The sequence below is a fragment of the Mastigoproctus giganteus genome, chromosome 3 (genome assembly GCF_048544385.1).
Source record: "Mastigoproctus giganteus isolate SK-2022 chromosome 3, ASM4854438v1, whole genome shotgun sequence".
NCBI lineage: Eukaryota > Metazoa > Arthropoda > Arachnida > Uropygi > Thelyphonidae > Mastigoproctus > Mastigoproctus giganteus.
The window spans coordinates 66,026,006-66,051,125 of NC_143577.1; the positions used below are offsets into that span (position 1 = coordinate 66,026,006).

Genomic DNA, 25,120 nt, shown 5'->3' on the forward strand with positions numbered 1-25,120 from the left:
TACCCATAGAGTGTTTAGTGTCAAACGGCACCAGGGGTTTCCTCCATCTCCGTGTACTATACATTGTGAGTATGAAACAGAACACTGTCAATGCCAGAGGTTTAAAAGTGTATGGATTTTGTACATGTGTAGTGTCGTGACCTCTGGTCATTTAGCCGCTGGGCCCCTAATGGGACCCAACGTTGTCCACACTCTGCCCCGTGGAGGCAGACCAGTATTATAATTATTGACTCTGGCAGATCCTGCCACCTAATTTCCTCAGATTTCAGTGGCTAGGACCTAAAAAAAATAAATAAATAATAAAAATAAAAAAAATAAATAAAAAACCGCCGTTATAGATAGGGGTCAGCCAAAAGGAGTACCATATCCAGGGGCTCACATCTGGTGAGTATGGGCTTGGCACACCCAGGGTCCTGAGCCTCAGACTTCCTAGCACCATATGGCTAATAATAATAATAATAATATTTATATGAATTGATGTTATTAAGTTTTTGGGTGTAGGGCTCAAGCAATTTAGAGATGATTTGGACCCTAGTAATTATAAGTTAGAGAGAGGGGTGGGGAGACTGAAGGCTGGGGAGAAAAGACAGAGATAAGGGGTCCATAAAGAAGATGACCCCCAAATCAGTGGAGCAGGCCCATTCCCTACCAGAGGGGAAAAGAGGGGTGGTGAGTGGGGGAGACCAGGAGCCACCTCCCCCTCCCGCCCAGGGAGTGGAGGCAAAGGACTATTCAAGGAAGCGTGGCTAGGAAGGCCTAATGGCAGCATCTGAGCTGTGCTGGTGGTTGTGTCACTCCTGGAATGAACCAAGGAAGGAGTTGTATGGCACTATACCCACAGAGATTTACTGTTGAGGTAAAGTTCATTTCCTGGCAAAAAGGTCTTTGGCAAACTTGGAAAAGGCGCGGTAGTGTTGCTTGTGTTCCAGAAGATGGTTTTCTTGATCCTGCAGAAGGTAATGAATCTGTATAATGAGAATGCATTGAAGATCTTCGTAAAGCGGGTAGTGGTACATAAGGTGCTCCCAGGTTTCCTGGGATCCACAGTTACACAGAGGGGTTGTCTGTTATATGGAAATAAGTCAGTTTTGCACAAATGGAACTATGCCCTGTGAGAAGGAAGGTGGTTTTTAGGCCTGGGGAGAACCATGTTGGGCATTTGGGATAAACTGTTTGGACTTCTGGAAGAAATTTTCAGGTTATGGCCCCCTTTGTAGACTCCGTCCACCTAGTCTGCCCAACCTACGTTAAATGGGTGATAAGTTTCTTTTCTTCTGCAGTCCTGTTGTTGAGTGGATGAGAGGTGAAATCTAATATTGTGTCTGATTTTCCTTTGGAGAGTTGATAGAGTAGACCTGTGCAGACAATTTCTAGGTCTAAAGGTAGTACACCTGCTAGGACTTGCAGGGCATAGGTTGAGACTGTGCGATCCTGTTATTGTTAGGAGGATAGAGCACTGGATGGTTTCTAGCTTTCGGCGATTGACGACAGTCTGCTTCTTTGTGAACCACACCCCGGAGGCATAAGTGATGGCAAGGATGAAAACTGCCTTATAGAAGAGTGCCAGGGTGTGCTTTTTGAGGCCCCAGTCCCGCCTGGTTACCCTGGCCACTAGGGCAGTGTAGTTTGTGATCTTCTTACGTAGGTTGACAAGATACGGTAGGAAAGATAGATTTTTTTTTATGACTACTCCAGCGTATTTCATTTGGGCTTGCAGTTTTATGGTAGTGCCATGGATCTTTATCTGCAGTGGTCTGGTTAGTGCAAGTGTGCCCCTCAATAAGACAGAGCAGGTCTTAGCAGGTGAGATGTTCAGTTGGTTATGAGTAGCCATTCTTGTAGCACTGTCAGTGCACGATTTGCATAGGTCTCTAAGAGAGCCCTGGAGTCTGTCCCCAGCATCAAGATCAGGTCATCTGCTAGCTATAGGATGATACCTATAGCTAGCATATGCCCCATACAAGCTCAAAATTTAATTATGTCTAAATTAAATTGCATTTATAAACATTTCGCCTTTAGAGGCCGTAGCCACTGAAATCTCAGGAAACTAGGTGGCAGGGTCTGCCAGAGTAACAATTTCAACTACTGGGTACCTGATCTGCCTCCACAGGGCCAAGTATGGGCAACATTGGGCCCCAGCAGGGGTCTAGCAGCTAAATGGCCAGAAGAACAATGATACATAAACTACACTTACAAAATCCATACACTTTTAAATCTCTGGCCTTGCAGTGAACTGTTACATCCTGGTGCTGTCAGACATGAATACACTTTATACATGTTTTACACTGTTGCAGTATCCCCGTGCCATTGTTTTGATTTGATTATTGTTTATGAAGAAATAGCTCTTAGTTATAATCAACAGAAGAGTGGGGCATTTTAGAGACAATTCAACTAAATGTTTGAAGGCTGTTACTTTTCAATAAGAATATACATCCATCAATTACTCTACTCATGTTAAAAAAAGACTGCAGAAATGCGAGACATGAAAAGACAAAGTATGACTAGTATAAATGGGATATCTATGAGGACTTCAAGATGCTAGGGTTCCTTCTCAGCTTACAAGATGGTTTCACGAAGTTCTCTTGCTTTCAAAGAAGCTCTGTGATGGTTGTCAGAACTGACAACCATCACAGAGCTTCTTTGAAAAAAGCATTTGTAAGTTAGCATAAAGATAATTTGTAAAAAGAAATAAAGGGAGACATCTGGGAAAGTAATAATATTTTTTTTACTTATTACTTAATAAAATAAAATTTCATTAAAAATTTTACATTCATATTTGAATCACTCATATATGTATTTCATTGTAATGTTGGTTTGATTGTTCCATTATTACAGTTAATCTTTTCCTATTTATTTGATAAATATGTACAACAATAATTCATTGTATATACAGGGTTTTTCAATTAAAAGGCATTGGGTCTACCTTGCTTATTTTTAGGTTTAGGCCATCTGACATCTAAATCTTTTTTTTTTTTTTTTTTTTTTGTAATATTTGGACTGAAATTTTTGAGTTTGATGTTAAAATTGGAATAAATGTTACCATTTATATTTTTATGGTTTTTATTTAAATATCACCAAATCATCAGCTTTTTCTCAGTGGGAAGTTGTTCCCTGTCATTGCTGTACTTCTAAAATGGACATAAGCTAATCTTATTTTAATTAAAAAAACAAAGAAACATAAAGGCTATATGGGGATATTTATTCTCCAATATGTATACTTAGTTGTGCAGGATGTACAGTTGCAGGTTTGCTGTATCTCTTCATGCTACCACTATCGTATTACTTTTTATTTTGTTTTTTTAGATAAAATCAGTTTATGATCATTTTGGCAGTACACTGATGATGTTTTTAGACTAAACTAAAGATGAAAACAACTTTCCCATTGAGAAAGCAATTGATTATCCAAAACTTGAATTTATAAATCACAAAATCTAAACCTAAAAGTAAGCAAGTTAGATCCTGGTGCCTGTTAATTGAAAAATTCTGTACATCCATCTGAAAAATGCATTGTGTTATATTGCTATATGTATATATCAAATTTAATTAAATTTTAAAAAAGCAGAGATAGAAGCATTGCATTTTTTTACAAAACATTTTGCAGAAGTTTATTAAGAAGAGTTCACAATGCTAAATTACCAATTAATGAAGAACTTATAACATCAGAAATTGGAGCTTGGACTGCTGTATTAAATAAACATGAGTATGTCTAAACCTTTTTTTTTTTTTTAATTTTGTTTATATATATATATATGTGTGTGTGTGTGTGTGTGTGTGTGTGTGTGTGTGTGTGTGTGTGTGTGTGTGTGTGCAGACATTTATTTAAGATAGAGGACAGGAATACTGTACTTGGCTCTCTAGTTATAATTTAGTAGTTTTTCTTTCCTTATATTTAACATATATAGTTCTTAATTTCTTAAAAAATATATATACACACACATACAGGGTATTTCAAAAGTATGTGCAAAAGTTCTGGAATGTATTCTAGCGTCTAAAACAAGGAAAAAAAAAAAAACATGTGTCCATAAGTGCTTTGTATATCAAGGTTATTAAACGTGAAAATGGATATATGTTAAATCATTTGAAGTTATGTCCTTAAGAATGGAAGTGTTCATTTGCCAAAATAATAATAAAAAATCTGATATTGTTCTTTGTTCAAAAGAATGCTATCTCAAAATGAAAGGTAAGCCTTTGCTTGCATTATCCCTTCCTTCCCCTCTTTAAGAGACTCACATTCACGTCTGTTCCGTGTATAATTTGGCAATTAATTTCCTGGGGTTCATTCAGTAACATTGTTTAATTTCACAATGCTGGCTTCATTTTATAATAATAAGTGCCTTATGTAAGATAGTCTGGATTATACCATAGCAACTTTATTAATAGAAGATTGCTAAAGTTTTGAATGTTTGAGGGAAACAGTACATTTCAATGCACTGCATGGCTGCAAGGCAACCATCAAGAAGGTGAAAATAAATTCTTAATGTAGTACAAATAAATCCATGAACAAGTTCCCAACAAATTATTGCTACTCTATGGATATCATGAGGTATTGTTAGTTATTAGTTAATTCAGCTACATGTTCTTCCTTAATGACTGACTGGCCAAGTTTAAACTACCAATACTTGAAGTCATTTTGCCAGATTGTTCTGTTGCATCCTCAGCTAAAGATAAAGCTGACTTATTAGCATCATACCTTTATTCCAAGCCTTATATTAATAATCTTGGTAAATTATTTCCAACCATACCAAAAACACACTTCATTCAATGCCTCTTGTAGTCTTCTGACAAAAATATGTTAGATTTCTGAACAGTCTTAGGGATGAGAAAGCTCCAGGTCCTGATGGCATTTCTCCATTTCTTTTTAAAATCAGCACCCCTGAAATTGCTCCTGTTTTGTGTCACCTCTTTGTACTTTTTTATTCTGCTGGTTTTGTTCCTTCTGAATATATTGTAGTTCTCTCTGCTCATATTGCAGTTCCTAAAAAGGATAAAAAATCACTCCCTCCCATTATCATCCCATTTTTGCACTTTTCGCTACTCTTTCCAAAGTAATGGACAAATCCATCAACTGCCTGCACAACCTTCCATCTAATCAGTAGTCATTGATATGGATTACATCAGAATTGATATATTGACTTACGCTAATTATCTCAGAAACTTCAACAGAAAAACTTGTAAAATGGGAAGGTGTTTTTTTTTTTTTTGCTGATACTGTGTAAACTTGCTTTCTAGCATCATGCATTTGCCAGTACTAATTCTATCTCTCTGATCACTCAATGTGGGAGGTTGAGTGACCTCTTTTCCTCATATATTACTGACCTTTCTCAACTGACTGGAAATCCTATCACATTGATAGTACACTACATTTCACCTATCAGTTTGAGCAACCTTGCCCTGCACAAAGAGCTTCAAATTCTTGAACATCCACCACCAATTCCTTAAATGCTGACATCAAGGTAATTCTCCAGTGGAGTGAAAAAAATATACAGTAGTACCTGGATAAGAAATTCTTGCATAAGAAGTTTTCCCCTGTACTAGGTTTGGTTTCTTAAGTCCCAATTTCACATCTATATGTTTAATCTATTATTATTATTTTCCTGCATAAAAAGCTTTCCCCATAAAAAGTTTGTGATAAAGAATACACAGTGTATTATTATAATGTCGTTTTCCCACTTAATATGTTTTTTAAATATCGAAATTATTTATTTTTATTATTAAAAAATATTAAACAATATAAACATTAGATAATCAAATGAGTTAGTGCCAAGCATCATTTTAGTTCATGAAGTAGGTGAAGGGCATCGTTTTTGATATACACGTTTCTCATATTGTGAATGCCCTCACAACAAGTTGCCCTGATGTTGCACTACCTCCAATAAGCAACATTTTGCCAATGGAGAAGACAAATTTTACTTATTCTCAGCAGATACCACCACCCAGGGGTTGTGGGGTGATGGTATCCACCGAGAATCCATTGGCGAAATGTTGCCTATTTGAGAATCCACTGTCGAAGCATTGCTTATTCGAGGTAGTTCAATATCAGGCAACTCATTGTGAAGGTGCTCACACTATGAGATATAACAGAAATGATGCCATTTCACCTACTTTGGTGGTTTACTACAAATTAAACTGATGCTTGGCACAACTTGTTTGATTAATGAATTTTTCGTAGTCTGAGGCTTTCAGCACTAAACCATTTGTAGTAGAAATATTTTGGTATAATGGAAGTGAGATATTGCAATTGTTTTCATTGATATCCATCCTTCCAACTTGGTAATGAGTTTAATGAACAGAATGTGAAGCAATTAGAAATCCCCAGTTTAAAAATGTTTCCCATGGGCAGAGTAAAATATTTATAAATTCTGAAATAGTACTTAAAAATCATCTCTAACTTATGTATGTGTATCTTTTCATTTTTATTTGTGTAGTTACTATTTCATACCCTTAGGTCATTTTCCCTTCTAAGAGGTTTTCCCACGTAAGAAGTTCTAAATCTCCAATCCCTTGAAAAACTTCTTATCCAGGTTCTACTGTATATATCTTCAATCATTATAAAACGTGGTCCTGCCTCACTTTGCATTATCTAAGGTCAGACTATAATGAGAACAACTAAATGAATGACTATCATTGATATATTACTGAGTGTTACTGTACAATTTGCTTTCTATTAAAGTTAAATTATTTTCATTGTACCCTCACTCAAGCTTGAAACTTACATCACAAATCGTTGTCTTTATATCTTACATGAGAGGAAACTAGAAGTTATAAAAATGGCTTCTTGTGTCACATGAGTTCGACATGAAGATCAGTTATATTTCCAGAACAGTTTAATGACAAAACAGTTTAAAATAATAATTTATATTTATATTCAATGGTGGTTTACTACAAATGTTTTAGGCTTTCTTGTGCATGTGCATGCATGCATACACACATGCGCACCTGATAGAGCTGTGAAGTTTCTCTGATGGGTTTTTGATTATTTCTGTGTGATCAAGCTATTAAAATTGAATTATGCATTTCTGAAAGATCAAACCAGTACTGGAAGTTATTATTCTTTTTATGTACCATTGCATATAAAATGATTTTATTGCTGCCAACCAACACTTCATTTTTTGCCTGGAAGCCACAATATGAAAGTTTCAGCTTAATCAAATAATTTTTTTTTATTTTGACTAAAAGTTATGAATGACTAAACAAAAATTTACAACAAAACTATTTTATTGTTTTGTTGTAAAATGTTATTTTTTAAATGCTGTTTCTTTTTGTTTCATAGTTTTGTTTTGTTTTTTTTTTTTAACCAAAGATTTACATGAATACATTTTGGAACAAATATTAAAGATTTTAATAACAGGATTAATTTTAAATTTTCCAGATTAACACTTGAACAAAATCAGATATATGAAGATTTCATGAATAAAGTTTGGAGTGAATCATCAACGGGAGATACCGGAGTAACTATGGTGACTGGATCCCATCTTCCCCAACATTCAGATCAGAGAAGGTGTTTCCTTCATGGAAATATCATTCAGGTAAAAATTTAATAATTATAAAATAAAATAAAATAAAACATATATTATAACGCACATTTCAGCACCCATAATTGTAGAATCAGTCATGATAAAAAGTTGGAAATAATCAGAGATGTTAAGTAATTGTTATGCAAATCACCATTACTTAACATCTCTGATTATTTCCAACTTACTTATTTACTGATTATTTCCAACTTACTGATAATTTCCAACTTACTTAGCATTTACTCTGATTATTTCAACTACTATTTTCATGAATTTATGAAAATATTGTTTAAATTATAGATAGTATTATCATATGTTGATTATCTATTTAATTTGAATTACAACTGTTCAGCAGATAACAAACCTTTATGGCTGTTTATAATATCACATTTTTCTGAATCATTGTAGACGTTCATTTACACTCTTCTAATTAAATACCATCTATCTTAATCTATTAATTGCTTTCTAAGAATGCAATTGGATTGTTACATGCATCCATACTCAAAAGAGGGTTCATCAGCAGATAGAATACTTCCCATTTGCAAAACATTATCAAAACAGTGTAAAAATTAGCATTAGTAGAGGCATATGATGTAAGAAAGCAAGCTTATACAGCATCAACCAAAAAAAAAAAAAAAAAAAAAAAACAGCCCTTCCCATTTCACCCAGCCATTCACTCTTTGTGCTGCCTTGAATTTATTTAAGCTGTAAACTTCCACAACAGTGGATGCAAGGTTGTTCAATCAATCAACCACCCACTGGCTAAAGGCAAATTTCCACACATCTGTTCTACAACTGTCTTTCCTCAATTTGAATTTATGTCCCCTCAGGTGCATAATCTGAGCAAGAGGAAGAATCCATCAGCATTGAGCTTGCTCAAACCATTCAAGGCCTTATGCACCTCAATCAGATCACCTTGCAGGTGCCTAGTTCCCAGATGCTGCAATTTACAGAACTTAAGCCTTTCTTGGTAAGAGCAACCCTTTGTTCCACTCACCAATCTCGTTGCCCTTCTCTGTACTCATTCCAGCAGCTCTACATCTTTCCTAAAATGAGGCTTCCAGACCTGTATGCAGTACTCAAGGTGTGGCCTGACCATTGCCTTATGCAAGGGGATAATCACCTCCTTATCCCTGCTAGCAAAACTCCTGTATATCATTGACAAAACCAAAACCCCATGAGCTACCCATTCAGCCTGTCTGCACTGCTCAGAAAACTTCATATCTGACTGCACAATTACCCCCAGGTTTTTTCATTCCCCACTACCCTGAGTGTGGTACCACACAGTAGGCATGTTACTGTGGGGTTACTGCTGCCCATATGCAATACTTTGCATTTGTCATGTTTAACGGATACTTTCCTCACACCATAAATAAATAGTGAGAAGGAAAATCACCATGCTAGTGTGAAATTTCTACCCAGGTTATCAAATTTGAATTTGTATTTGGTTTTTATGTGTTTAGCCAGAATTTTGGGTTGGGGGAAATAGTTAATATATAGTCCCTTGAGATTAACATTCTTATAGTTTCAGTTAAGCTCAAATCAGAAATCTAAAAACAATGGCACATATCCACTCATAACAAGTTTATGTTATTAAAGCATTTTTATATGAAGATAAATTTGTTTTATGGTCTGTCGGGAACAACTCACAGTTGTTGTTGTTATTTGGTTTTTAGGAGCATTAGCAACTAAGGCCATATTGCTCCGGGATATGCGGTGGTCATTCCCTGAATGACCTTTCCGCATCCTCCGTATTTGGTGGTGACGGGCTCGAACCCCGGTCTAATCAAGAAGCGTGTGCTACACACTGCTGCTCCTTCCCACCTGGCTACGGAGGCGCCAGTCTCACAGTAAAAACCATATATGTAATTGTGTGAAAAGTCTTGCACCTACAGTATTCTGATTAGAAACTTTCAAGTATTTTTACCTTTTTATAATATCAGTAAGGGCTGTTTATTAAATGCTATTTTGATTTCATCTTATTTTTGGGGTACAGCCTGGAGAAGGTTTAGCCATTACTGCTCCAGATAGAGTAATTTATATTATGTTTAGCAATCAGTTCCAGATAGAGTAATTTATATTATGTGGTTAGCAATCGGTCTACTTCGGCTGATGCTTGGTGTATATTGATTGTAAAAATTGCGTTTTACAAACCAGAATGGTATAGTGTTCAACAAACTTATTTCACAGAATACAAAGTACAATACCTCATGAACAGAATGCAAAGTACAGTACTTCGTAAACAGAATACAGAGTACAATCTGCGTGCACTTCTGACTATAACTATAATTTGTTCCAAGCTGCTTTATTTTTCATTCAATTTCCATCAAAGAAAGTATTTCTTTTTTTTGGCGGGGGGGGGGGTAAATTTTAAAGAAATATATTCTTTTATTGAAACACAGTGACAGTTTTTCCTTGTCTGTTTAAAATAAATTTTAGCACATTACTTCTTATGTTACTTCTTAATATATTAATTGCTTGACAGCTGCAGACTTGGGATAATGGGGTTTTGTATTTGTATACCAAAAGTTTTCAGTGTACATTTGTTTTATATATATGATCTCCTTAAACAAAGTAAATACAACAATTATTGTTCCAATCATGGAACAATATGGGAGGAATTAGTAAATAGTACAGAGGGACAGAATTTATTTATGCTCTACCCCAGTATCATAGCAAACCCTTATGGGGGCTCATATTATTAATTTTATTGGTTTTATATAAGAATGTCAGGAGCATTTGGAGGTCCCCTTTGGCTAGGGGTCTGCATTGCACTGGTTTGCTACATGTGGCACTGCTCTGCTCTCTCAATGACACATTCATTAGCAAGCTGTATAATGTTACATGTGTGTGTGTGCGCCACTTCCTCACTGTAGTTTTTTGTGTTATTGACTAGCATTTACCTTTCCTAAATTTTGGACTTGTTTTTTTAATACTTTGAAGATTATCATGTTTATTATAAACTAGCATTTATTGTGCCCTTCATTATGACCACTAAATGTTCTGATCTAAAAGTGCTGAAAGCAAATGTGTGAAAGGAGCAAAGAAATTAATGATATTGTAATAGAAGATCAAAGTACTTGATAAACATCATAGATTTTATGTTGCATAAATTTAGTCTGGCAATTTAGATCCTGTACATGTGACTAGTACAATGTTTACAAGAAGGAGAGGGAGGTAGCCAGGGGCGAGCCAACCTGAGGGTGCCAGGGGTGCACTGCAACCAGGCAGCAACGTTCAAGGGATGCCTGAAAACTTGAAACTTACATTCACATACGAAGAAAATTTTAAGGGGGTACCAAATTGCGATTTGCACATGGGCAGCACATTCTCTACGAACTCCCCTGAAGGTAACACATGGAATCTCTGGCATTACAACTAGTTGATGTGGGTGGTCAGTGCAATGTTGAGTCATTTTGGTGTGACATAAGCTGAGAAAACTAAAATGAGAATAGGAGTCTGCTATAGACCAAATGACAGTGATGGGAATAAAGAATAACTGCACAGACAGGTAAAGTGGACCAGTAAATCAGAATGTCTTATAATGGGGAACTTTAACTTTCCAGATATTGACTGGAATTTTGAGGGCTGGACACTCACATGATAGCAGAAATTTTCTCAATATATTGGATGGCTGTTTTCTACAGGCAGCATGTTATAGGGGCAATAAGAGAAAGCAATATTCTTGATCTGATTATCAGCAGTGATTCATCATGCACTAAGAATATCCAGATAAAAGAACCACTAGGTGGCAGTGAACATAATATATTAATGTGGGATATACTTAAAGATATAACTGCTATCAAGGGTAAGGGGGAAAGAATTTTATTATTAATATTAGCTATATGGTGCAAGGAAGCCTGAGGCTTTTGCTGCCCCAGCCAAAAAAAAAAATTTCTGAGTTACCCTGAGAGAGAGAGAGAGAGAGAGAGAGAGAGAAAGAGAAAACAAGAGTCAGAAATAGAAGGGAATCACCAAGAAAGAGAAGAATGATGATATCCAGCTCAGGACCCTGGGTGTGCCAAGCCCATACTCACCAGATGTGAGCCTCTGCTTTCATAAAGGTGACTAGAGTATAATTGGACAATTCAATTTTTTACCGCAAAAAACTTTGGCTGTGCAAATTGCACCACTTGAAAACTAGGCACTTGCAAAGAAACCTGATTGAAGTGTTTAAGGCTTTATATGAATTGAATAAACTTAATGATGATGGCATTTTAGCTCTTTCTCAGACAACACACATAAGAATAAGAGGACCTAAAGTCAAAAAGGCTAGATGAGCAAAAATTTCCTTTCAGCCAGAGGGTAATTGAAAAAACTACCATCTGGTGTTGTGGAAGTGGGTAGTTTGAATAACTGTAAGGAAGAATTAGACATATCATTAGATGAGGTGGGGTAGTGAATTTTTTTTTTTTTTTGTGGATAATGTATAAGCATGGTTCCTTACATCATCATTACTAGCTAATAATAATAATAAACTCAAAGTGAAGCTGATTGTGGTTTTTTTTTTTTCTTATATTTTATTGGCATATTTGTTGTTTTTCCTCTAACCCCCTATTTTCTATGGACAGTAGTTTGCCAAATATGTTACTTTTCAAGAATTTATTACCTGCAGTTATCAATGGAGTCCTATATAAATATTAAACTATCATCCTGTGTTTTACAAAAACAGATTAATTGCAAATACAGATTATAGATTTTCTTATGCATATTTTTAATTTTGAAAAATGTATTCTTTAACAAAAGTAAAAAGTTCAGAAGCCATATCTACTTCTTGATGCTCTTAATTGTTAATTTTTCTTAAAAGCATTACTGATAAAAAATTACTGTTTGTTAAGTTTTAGGTTATTGTTTGCATACAAAGTGAAACTGAGAGAAAATTAATACTTATATTTTGTCACAAAAATTTATCTTAGTTAATTATTTCTCATTCAGGGTCCAGTTTTCTTTTTGGAAGATTTCACCTCAGTTATTTCTCTGAATGACGCTCTCATGTGGGCAAAGGTAAATCCATTCTCACCGCTAGGAAGTGGAATGCGGATGAATCCATTTTAGTTGTGAGTCTCTCAAGAAAAGAAAATATTTTCAAGACCAGTTTAAAGTATATTGTATTGAACAGAAAGTATTGACTGACTTTTGATTGATTAATATTCTGTAAATTATTTAATGCATCTTGGATTAAATTGAACTCATTGACTAATTAATTTCAAAAAAGGAAATGCTTTTATTAGTATTGATTATGATTTCCTCTCTCTTACTGTTATGATAAATAAACAAAATTAATTTCATTTTATACCCTTGTGGTAGCAGTACATCTAGAAGAGTTAATATAGTTCTTTACAGAAAAATTATTTACACATTTCTCGGCTGCTTATCTATTTGTATTTATATAAGGAAGAATTAGACATATCATTAGATGAGGTGGGGTAGTAATATGTATGTATGTATGTAGGTATGTATTTATAATACATAAATACAAATGGTACTCCAGAACAAGGATCTCAGAAGGATTTGCAATTAAAAAAAAAAAAAAAAAAAAGCTACAAAGAACTACCACAGAAGCTTCAAAGCCACACAATTTCCTTTTTATAAAAAGGAAACTGTGTGGCTTTAAATATATAAAAATAACAAGAAGATCAGAGTGCCAGGAATCAGCATCAAAATTTGAAGAGTTAAAAAACAGTCAATGCAGCATTAATGAAAATTTTATCACACTTCTTTAGTCTATTTAATGAAAGAAGGCACTGGGCAGGCAAGGTGTTACCCAAAGATGGTACTTCCAGACTGCACCAAGACATAAAATTTCACAGACTTATACCATCATCAGTCCTGCAAATCTGTCTCGTAAGACCCTTCAAGCAAAGAAAACACCATGCATTCTTTATCACTGGAAAGCCCAAGGCCTTCAGCAGCTCTGATCTTCTTGATGATGGTGATTAGTACAACCTGAGCTTGATTTCCAGCCAGTGTAATACCCAATGTTCAGCATTTAACAGGCAACTGTTCCATTGGTAAGAATGGGCATTAGAAATAAATGGAAATATTTTTTAATAATTGAGCACTTTGATTTATTAATCACTTTACTGAATAAAGAAGTAAAAATATAAATAAAAAAAAATGAAGCACTCTTAGTACAAAGAACGGTATGAAAACTCACAGCAGAAATCATAGGGGGAAATCATTCACAACTGCTTTCATAAGCTTATTTGAACACACAGAAGAAGAAAGAGGTGACGTAAAATCATTGGAGTCATAACGAAACATTCCTGTTGAACTAGACATATTCTGAAATCCTAAAAAATTGAGCTGATCAGGCATCAACACCAAAATTTGCAATTTCGATAGAAGTAGTGGAATAAAAATATCTTCTTACGAAACTTGGCTCGTAGAGTAACAGGAGGAAATAACAAACTGCTTAGCTAACTGAAAGGCTCAGCAAGCTTCTTGATAAAATAACAGCATATCAGAAGACAGATTTCTTTTGAAGCCAAAATAATAAAATTAAAATAATAATTTGGGTACACTTTGATTTCAATAGAGCAGTAAGATCAGTATATCCTTAAGTCTTCAAATGAAGAAACACGATGCAAATTTTGAACATGGATAACCAAGTAAGCACCGTGAACCTGTAAAACAGCAAAAAAATACATCATCAATAGAGAAAGCAGGAAGAATTGACCCTGGATAAAGCTCAAACTGCAACTCAGCCAAATCTAATTAAATGAATTTAATTAAAACATTCTTTCTTAAAACTGTTGGTTTCAAACAAGAAACAAATGAACAGATTTAAAATGATTTTAGAAGAACAGACATGGTCTGCAATGAGCAATTAAAATAAATTCTGTCCAAACAAGCTGATTCTTTGGGGGGAGGGGCTTCGAGTAAATTAAACATGCCTAATTCATGAATAAATTAATCAAATCAAACAACAAATGTTCAGCAATTTCCCTGAGCATTTGTAATGTAATGTTGATTACTTTCTCTTGTTATTGTTGATTATTATTATATTACTGAATAAAGTAGTATCAAATGACAAATGCTCAACAGAATTAAAATCGACCATCAATGGAACCTTATCAGAAGGATTGCAAAATCTAAAAACCCAACAAAGCAATGATTGATCTATTTCAGCAGTGATAGGAGGAACAATGTATACCAAAGAGATTATAAAGCTGGAACAAAAGGGAAAAAAAAGCAAACCATTATTGTCAAAGCTTCAATCCAAGAAATAGTTAACAAACAAGATTTAATAACAAATCCATCTTGATAAAAAATGGCACACACCTCCTGCCTTAAAAACTCTCAAGGCAGTGATTAAAATTAGAGCCAAGCACAGAGAGTTGCACTCAAGAGATAGCTGAATTTTGACATACACAATAACCCGTATTCCAGTTATCTAAGTAAACCAATAAGAGTCAGAAGTTTGTGTTCGAGATTTCTAACATTTGGGGGGGGGGGGGTGCGAAGAAACAAGAAAATCATGAATGAAAAAAATCCTCTTTTCCCCCTACAGATCTGTCAGAGAATTTCAAGTTTTAATAAAATAATCTAATTTCCTAGTAAAAAAGAGTTGAGCAATATAAAGAATAAAGGGAATGATTAGAGTACGATATTATGACCAAAGATGTGAACTAAAAAGTAACAAACTTATCTCTGAAATAAAATTAAACTATATCCACTAACTCTCAAAACACTACAAGCATTGTATCACACAACGTAGAAAACTATGGACATAGTGGGAGCCTTCTGCACATGCACAATCTACAGTCCCTTTCACAACCACTAACCGAGGCACCTCCGTAGCCAGGTGGGAAGGAGCAGCAATGCGTAGCACATGCTTCTTGAGTAGACTGGGGTTCGAGCCCGTCACCACCAAATATGGAGGATGCGGAAAGGTCAGGGAATGACCACCGCATATCCCGGAGCAATATGGCCTTAGTTGCTAATGCTCCTAAAAACCAAATAAAACATAACAAACATAACCACTAACCATGTAATGAATACCATACTTTTAATGAGATTTAAATGTATGCTGTGTGGAATTCATTACTTTAATGCTACCACTAGGCATAAGTTAAGCAAAAAATATGATAATACTAATTATATAAATTGTCTTTATAGACCAATATGATAAAGAGTGTTTTTGGTACTACATTAAAAAATCTGAGTTATAAAAATAGTAAAATATAACTTTCAACTTTTCATAACTTTAAAATTTTACAACTTTGTGGGACTTTATTTTATAAATATTTCTTTATTCATAAAGAAGTATCCAGTTGCCTTTATTTAGTATACAATTACACCATGGACGTACTTGCAACAAAATGTTGCTAAGTTACATTCCTCTTTATTTTCTTTGCTCTTTACAAAAATGCACAGTTTGAATGCAGATGAGAATTCAGACTATGTTGATTATCGACATACATTATTCCCTTAAAAATAATCATTATAATAGATTTTTGAAATAACAATAATTTCTGAAGTGACAGTGTATTCATTATTGTAATGAATGCATATGCTATCCACTTTACATATAACAGTCCTCTTTTAGATATGTCTGTATGTTGCTATCACTATGGGCTTGGCACACCCAGGGTCCTGAGCTGGATATCATCATTCTTCTCTTTCTTGGTGATTTCCTTCTCTCTCTCTCTCTCTCTCTCTCTCTCTCTCTCTCTCTCTCTCTCTCTCTCTCTCTCTCTCTCTCTCTCAGGGTAACTCAGGGAATTTTTTTTTTTTGGCTGGTACAGCATAAGCCTCAGGCTTCCTTGCACCATAGAGCTAATATGATAATAAAACCAAAATCAGTACCAAAGAAGTCTGAACTATTTTCAATATCTGCATCACTTTAATGTTACCTTAATTCTTTCAAACAGGTAGTACAGTCACCTTCATTATCCGCCAGGTACAATGATGAATAAACTCTTTCTTCAGAAATTATTGTTATTCCAGAAATCTATTACAATGACTATTTTTAAAAGAATAACGTACTTTTTCACTCTTACAGAAAAGTTGAGTGGCGTGCTGGTCATGAGGCATATTCCTGTTATTACCCTAAAACTCTTGTTGCTTTTATCGGGTATCTTCCCACCTGATGCAATCTTCAATTCGATCTTCAAATACAATGCTATTAATATTCAGGGATGAATTCACTCAGTCACTTTTTGCTACACAGAAGACTTTAGACTTTCAGTAACACATTACGATTTGATTTGTATTGTCGTTATCTTTGAATCTATGAATATATAAAAATTACTATCTGTAACGGTCTATGATTTGCATATATTTATTTAATAAAATAATTTAAATAATACAATGACCATAACCAAACAAAAAACTATCAAAGAAAAACAGATATTCGTTTATATCTACAGAGAATTTAATTCTATATAAACTACAAAGAAAGTACATATAACTACAAAAAAATTAGAAACCAGATAGTTTATGTTTATATATCTAGTATAAAATTATAGAAACAAAATATTGCGAAATATAGTACTTTTAACATTATAACATAAACTAAAAATATGCAATGAAGCTGTATTATTTTTTTACCCTGCCTGTAACAGCCAGGGTAAGAAAAATTCATAATGCAATTTCTATATTTAGATAAGATTCTATTAGACGATACTCATGAACGAATTGGAGAAGTTGTAAAGGGGTTAAAGATTTTATACTTGCAGAATTGATAAAATATGATTTTTAAAATATCTGTTGAAATATCAACAGATATTTGAAAAATTTTGTTTGTCCTCAAGTGCTAACCACTGCATTGTTTGTTTGTTATTTGGTTTTTAGGAGCATTAGCAACCAAGGCCATATTGCTCTGGGATATGCAATGGTCATTCCCTGACCTTTCTGCATCCTTCGTATTTTGGTGGTGACGGGCTCGAACCCCGGTCTAATCAAGAAACATGTGCTACGCACTGCTGCTCCTTCCCACCTGGCTACAGAGGCGCCTAACCACTGGAGGACAAACCAAAAAGTTCAGAGGAATGACATCACAAAACGGGCCATACTTTATAGAAGTTTGTAATTGGAGTTTCTGTTATTTTCAAAATTTGTCAAGCACTGTTCCTCCCTGATATTTTTTTTTTCCGTAAGTCCCATTTTTTTCACTCTCACAAAAATTTCTGGAATCATAAGCAGCACGTACAAAGATAACGCAGTATTTCTTTTAATAAAATTTTTATTTTAAACAAAGAACACAAGTTGACCAGAAGCTATTATCCGTGTCGGGAATAACCGAGGTGCCTTAATCTTTTGACTGGTTGACTAGCATGACTTCTCAGTATGTAGGAATACATTGTGGAAAGGTAATTCCTTTAACTCTTAATTTGCACTTTCTAATTGCTTAAATTGCCTAAAGGCCAGAGGTGGAAACAAAGCATACAAAGCTAAGTCTCTCGTAATCTGTTGTTATATGGAAATTTTCTTCATTCTACAGAAACTTTTAAATGTAATTACCAAAAGGAATTCAAAAAATTCGCTATAAAGAAGTTCTTTAATCACAGGTCCGACTGTAATTAAATCAAAAATGAAGCAATTTTAAAATATATAACTGGTTGAATGTGCCCTTAAAATGCTGCACCCTGCTCGCACCACAATAGTTCCCGCTCTGAGTTGTTGCATCACGCAGATCACTGTGTGTGACTGCCATCACATGCTCTTAAGTTCTACGTTCCCAAAACTTTCAATCCAATAGTTAACTGATGAAGGGAAAGATAAAGCCTGAAAGCTTTTTGTATTACCGGTTACTGTATGTATCTACATATTCTGTTTTTACTGTTTATCGTATGTATTTAACATTAAACTTAGTTTAACTTCAACTCGTAATTTTATTTTACTTTCCATTCTGCTCTGTTCTACATAATAGAGAATATAGAATAATGAATCCAGAATGCATAGGCCTTTTTACCTATGTTAGTTAGTTTAATGGCCAAAAGCACGATTATAGAGTAAACAGTGTTATCATACAGATCCACCCTGAATAGTACAGGGAAAAGAATGGTTTACAGAAACCAAACAAAGAAGAGTAAATTAAGAGCATGAACAAGCAGGAGTAGTAATGCAAACTGACATACAACAGACAGTTCAAATTAAACAATAAAATCATAAACAATAGATGCAAAACTTCATTAAAAAAAATAATAATTCTTTCAGTAAAACCAAGGGTTTGCTGCCAATTTATTAACAAGGGGCTCTAGTTGAATTTCGGCTATGATTCTTCCTTGGTTAAAATAACCTGTTAAATTTTATCCAATATAATCTCCTAAAATTTAACAAGAGGCTAGTGTGAGCTCCCAATGCTTCCCTGAGTGAAACTGTAAAAGACAGTCATTTTCTATAAATTTTTCGTGTAAATTCTAAAAGTTGTTGGTTATATTTTATTTATATATTACGTAATTAGCATTAGCATTAGTTGAGGCATATGATGCAAGAAAGCAAGCTTATGCAGCATCAGCCAAAAAAAAAACCATCCATTCACTCCAAATGCCTGTCTAGCTCAACCTTAAATTTATTTAAGCTATAAACTTCCACAACAAGAGATGGAAGTCATCTTGGATGGATGATCCAAGATGGATCTATTGATGGATGATCACTGGCGCAAGGCAGCACACGTCCGTGCTACAACAATGACGAATGAGTAACGTGCCACACTTTGCTTGTATGTATTCAAATTTGTCAGTTGACGAAGGGACACGAGTTCCGAAAGCTACTGAAATATTTTATTTTATTTTATTTTATTTTATACTGGGTATACTTTAAATAAATATCTATTTGTTAAACTATGGACCCCAGTACTCCAGGCCCATTTGTCACTATTCGATCACTTTATGGCCATAATACCTACAACGATTGTGCACAGTTGCAAAAGTGCTTCCTCTCAATAGCTCGCTACAGGCAACATTTACGCTTCGCACACAGATGCAAAAGCAATCGAATTATACCTAAAGGGTTCCGATACAAAGCCCCGTTCCACAACTCTCATATGGATCGTGCCTGCTTTAACTTCAGCCTACGCACGTTAAATTTATGGATATCCCATCTCCACCGTGAAATCAGGAACGCTGACTACAACAAGTCCAGACTGTTACAACATCTACAAGGTAAGGTCTCGCCTATTGTATTTACAAACCTTATACATACCATCTGCCATCGGGCTAGTCAGACCTCGGATACCTACCGTTTACGCCAACAGCGCAAGTTCATAAACTTGAGCATAGAAACTAACTCCTTAAAGACGAACACTCGTTCAGACGACACGACTTCTTTCGTCTTGAATCTAAGTAACAAACAACTGTCCAACGAGCAGCTGAGTGTTTTATCAAACGGTATGAAATTCACCGTTATACCATCGAAACCTCCCATCACACAGCTCGCTATGGGTATAGAAGCCAGTATTACCAACCTTCCCGAAGAAACTGCCAACGAGATCCGATTCAAGACTGCCACAGTCCTCCGCAACACTCGAAAAACGTGCTCAAACCTCAACCACCGCCAACGTGCCGCCCTGTCATCTATAAGAAAAGACAACTCCATCGTTGTACTTCCTGCGGATAAAGGGCGCCGGACTGTTGTGCTGGACCGATCAGCCTACCGAGAGAAAGCCTTGGCCCTATTACTCGATCCTATCGTATATGAACCTCTACCTGATCCTCCCGTTAAAGTCTTGGAACGTCTGGAAGCAAATGTTAATAAACTTGTCCACGCATGGCTTAAAGATAAGAAGATCCCGACCGCGACTCACCATCTTCTGCGTGCTACTGGCTGCCAACTACCGCAATTCTACGGATTACCAAAGATCCATAAACCGGGTATTCCTCTCAGACCTATAGTGTCTTGCTGCAGTGCCCCAACGTATGAACTGTCCAAACACATCGCGAGCCTCCTCTCGCCTCTTATAGGTAATACATCTCACACCGTTAAAAACAGCAGTGAATTCATTAACACCATTAAGGACATTTCAATCCCTGATAACTCTGTCATGGCATCATTTGACGTGGTTTCTTTATTCACCTCGATTCCCGTCCAACAGGCCGTGCACTGCGCCAGAAGGCTCCTTGAGAGCGACTTAAGATGGAAGTCAGTTATAGCAATCAACTACCCGCTGCTAAAGGCAAAATTCTGCACATCTATTCTACAACTGTCAATTTGATCCTATGTCCCCTCAGGTTCGTAATCTGAGCAACCCATCAGCATTAAGCTTTCTCAACCCACAAGGCCTTATATACCTCAATCAGATAACCTTGCAGGTGCCTAGTCTCCAGACATTCCTCTGGCAGTCCACTGGCAATCCCCTTCCTTGAACTTAAGCCTTTCTTGGAAAGAGCACCCCTTTATTCCCTTCACCATTCTTGTTGCCCTTCTTTGTGCTCATTCTAGTAGCTCACCATCTTACCTACAATGAGAACTCCAGACCTGTACACAGTACTCAAGGTGAGGCCTGACTATTGCCTTGTAGTAGTAGTAGTAGTAGCAATAGTGGCATGTGATGCAAGAAAGCAAGTGTATGAGCTTATGCAGCATCAACCAAAAAAAAAAAAAAAAATCACACCATTCCCTCCAAATGCCTGTCCAGTTCCTCCTTAAATTTATTTAACCTATCAACTTCCACGATGACAGATGGAAGTTTGTTCCAGCAATTAACCACCCGCTGGCTAAAGGCAAATTTCTGCACATCTATTCTACATCTGTCTTTTCTTATTTTGAATTTATGCCTCCTTAGGTTCGTAATCTGAACAAGTGGAAGGATCCCAACAGAATTCAGCATGCTCAACCCATTCAAGGCCTTATACACCTCAATCAGATCACCGTGCAGGTGCCTAGTCTCCAGCCACTGCAATTTGCAGAACTTAAGCCTCTCTTGGTAAGATGATCCCTTCATTCCCCTCACCAATCATGTTGCCCTTCTCTGTACACGCTCAAGCAAATCTGCATCCTTCCTAAAATGAAGCCTCCAGACCTGTACACAGTACTCAAGGCGTGGCCTGACCATTGCTTTATACAGAGGGGACAATCACCTCCTTTCCCCTGCTAGCAAAATTCCTATATATCATTGACAAAACCCCATAACCTGCCCTGGCAGCCTGTCTGCATTGCTCAGAAAACTTCACATCTGACTGCACAATTACTCCCAGGTCTTTTTCATTTTCTTCCACCTTAAGTGTAGTACAATGGGATAATCACCTCCTTGTCCCTGCTAGCAAAATTCCTGTATATCATTGACAAGACAGCATGAGCTACTCTTGCCAACTGTCTGCACTGCTCAGAAAACTTCATATCTGACTGCACAATAACCCCCAGGTCTTTTTCATTCTCCACTTCCTTGAGTTTAGAACCACAATTGGTACAATTCTCTTGGGTTACTGCTGCCCATATGCCATACTTTACAATTGTCAATGTTAAACTTCAGTTGCCACTTCTCAGCCCATTTGCTCAACTTATCTAGATCCTGTTGCAGTAGCATACTGTCATTAACAACACTGCCAACCTTTGTATCATCTGCAAACTTGGACATTAAGCCTGATATACCTTCCGTCAATATCATTGATTAATACACAAAACAACAATGGGCGAAGCACCAAACCCTGGGGAACTCTACTAATAACATTAGTCCATGAAGAGCAGTGTCCATTGATTACCACTCTCTGTCATCTCCCACCAGCTATCCCTTTATCCAATCTAGCAACTTGCCCTTAATGCCATATTGCTCCAATTTGTACATCAGCCTTCTATGTGCACAGTATCAAAAACTTTCCTGAAATCCAAATATGTGATATCAAAATTATTTTTTACATCCAATTCCTTTGTGACCACATCATAGTATCCAATCAAATTGGTCTGACAAGACCAAACCTATAACCAAACCCTTTAACAAACCCATGCTGTGTCTTAACTATTACTTCAGTCTTGTCTAGATGACCCTGCAATGCATCTTTAACCAGTCACTCCATTATACATTTATTTCTCGGAACACAAGTTAAACTAATGGTCCTGTAGTTACTTTTGTCACCTTTTGAACCCCCTTTGTGAATTGATGATACATTTGCACACCTCCAGTCCATGGGGATCTCTCCTGAGTCCAAGGAAGCTCTCATAATTATGGCTAAGGGTTTGCTTACTTCCTTTCCTGCCCCCTTTAATATAACTGGATTGATCCCATCCACCCTAAGTACCTTCCTTATGTTTAACTTCAACAATTTCTCCTCCTCTTTGCTCTCAGTTATTTCAAAATCATTTAGCTCCCTGTTAGAGTTTGATAAACTATTGGCATTCCCCTCCTTGAATAACTTCTCATGTGTGAATGTAGATGCAAAATACTCATTCAGTTTATCAGCTTCCTGAGCAGGATCATCAATAGTCGAAGCATCTATGTTAAGTGGACCAATCTGATTCATCCTTTCCTTGTAGAATTTACATAAGTAAAGAACTCTTTGCCAAAGATTTCTCATAATCTGCCTTCGCCTGCCTAACCTCCTTTGTGACTTGATTACAGACTAGCTTATATCTGCCATTAGCTTCTGTGTCCCCAGATAATTTATATGCATCCCATGCATTTTTCTTGTCTGCCACGAGCCTCATTAAATCCTTTGACATCCATTTAAACCTAAACCTTGAACAGTATTTCTTAGTTGGTATGAAAATCCTAGTAGCCTCCAAGATTAAGTAGACCGGGGTTCCAGCCCGTCACCACCAAATACGGAGGACGCGGAAAGGTCAGGGAATGACCACCGCATATCCTGGAGCAATATAGCCTTAGTTGCTAATGCTCCTAAAAACCAAAACCAAACCAAGCCTCCAAGATTAAGTACCTGATGGCTTCCCATTTAGAATTCACCATTGGTAACATCATCAGTTGATCCCACTGTATAGAATTTATAAACTGTCTGAGACCACTGTAGTCACCTTTACAAAAGCAAAAACCTTTCTTTTTACCTTTATGGTAGATACATCTTTAAGTAAATCCCACATCAGTACACTGTGATCACTGTCACCCAGTGGTTCCTTTATCTGCAAATTCTTAATGCATGAATAATTACTGCTGATAATTAGATCAAGAGTATTACTCCCTCTGGATTGCCTCTTGAACATGTTGCTGTAGAAAACAGTCATCCAGTAAATCCAAAAAAATCTTGCTAGTTTGCGAGCGAACAATCCACAAGTTGCAGTCAATATCTGGAAAGTTAAAATCTCATATTATAAGACATTCTGATATACTGGCCCCCTCTATTTCTCAGCACAATTGTTCATTATACTCATCAGAGTCATTCAGCCTATAACATACACCGACTCTCATTTTTTTTTCTTTCGCAGTGCTTACGTCACACCACAGTGACTCAACATTGCATTGTCCACCCATGTCAACAGGATGCACTTCCTTAGATTTTATGTTTCTTAACTAACAGCATAACTCCACCTCCCTTCCTGTCCTGTCTATCCTTTCTGTAATTAGCTAACATTAAAATTTAAAAAATGGAATAAAGGTAGGCCGAAACTTTGAGACATAAGGGATACATCAGTCTAAGGTTGAAATTCCCTAATTTAAGAAATTAGTCATTCTTATCAATGTAAACACTATATTAATAATCTCAACAGTTGTACTTCTATACATTAGAGGTGATGGTTCTGGTCAAAAACTTGGAATTTATGTTGTTATATTAATAAATTTATATTTGCTGTTTAAATATATTTTATAAATTAATTTTAAGAGATTATGCATTTGTATTGTTTGTTTTGTTATAGCTATATTTGTTGTTTAAATCAAAATCAAACTAATTCAATATATCTAGTTTAATATTCTAATATATAAAGAGCATAAAATTTCTGCTAAAAGCAATTCTGTCACTCTTAATTAAGTGTGTATACTTTACATAGACACTTAATTCAGTTTGACAAACCTTTGAATTTAAAATAGTGGACTGTATTGTGTGATGTGAGATCAAATAACCCCTAGCAGGACTTTGCAAGAAAGCATTTCTGGTATTTTTTTTTTACCATTATGCAAGTTACTTTAATTATACAGTTTTGGACTATCTTATTAGAAACTTTGTTCAGTACATCAACATTGATAATATTATTTCTATCAAAAGTTTTCTACAAGTTCCTGATTATAAATGACTTGCTTCATATTTTTAATATGACCTTCTAATCATAATCTTTTTATAAATCTATATTTGACAAAAAAAGCAAATTCTATTGTTTCTCCAGTATAAACTCCATGTGTAATTTAAAAAACCCGTAATCTTCATATCAAAAATAAATTTTTTTATTTTTCTCATTCTTAATAAAATCTTGTGTGTAACTGGTATTTTCAGAGTGCTGTATTAAAAGAGAAAATAGTGTATATTTAATTTCATACCATATTCTGTATGTTCAACCCACAGTGTCAGAAATGGATTGTTAACAGGTGTTCACGCGTCATATGCAGAATTTATAATCATAGACATGATGTTATTGTTTCTTACAAAAAGTTACAATATAACTATGTATTTAATGACAAAAAAAGGTTAAAATTGCTTGTAATGTTCACTTTTTTATGATTCTATTTTATCAATTTCTTTATGTAAACGAATTACTGAAAACTTGTTATATTTTGTACTTGAATT

General features: G+C 35.6%; 1 protein-coding gene across 1 annotated transcript in view; it reads left to right on the forward strand.

Moving 5' to 3' along the window:
- LOC150088053 (WD repeat-containing protein 17-like) overlaps window positions 1-12,566 on the forward strand; it is a 350,289-nt gene extending 337,723 nt beyond the window's left edge. The window contains exons 24-26 of the mRNA XM_090369994.1: window positions 3,602-3,700; window positions 7,370-7,526; window positions 12,447-12,566. Coding sequence (XP_090226120.1) covers window positions 3,602-3,700; window positions 7,370-7,526; window positions 12,447-12,566 — 376 coding nt within the window. The remainder of the gene's footprint in view (window positions 1-3,601; window positions 3,701-7,369; window positions 7,527-12,446) is intronic.
- The last annotated feature ends 12,554 nt before the right edge of the window (window positions 12,567-25,120 follow it).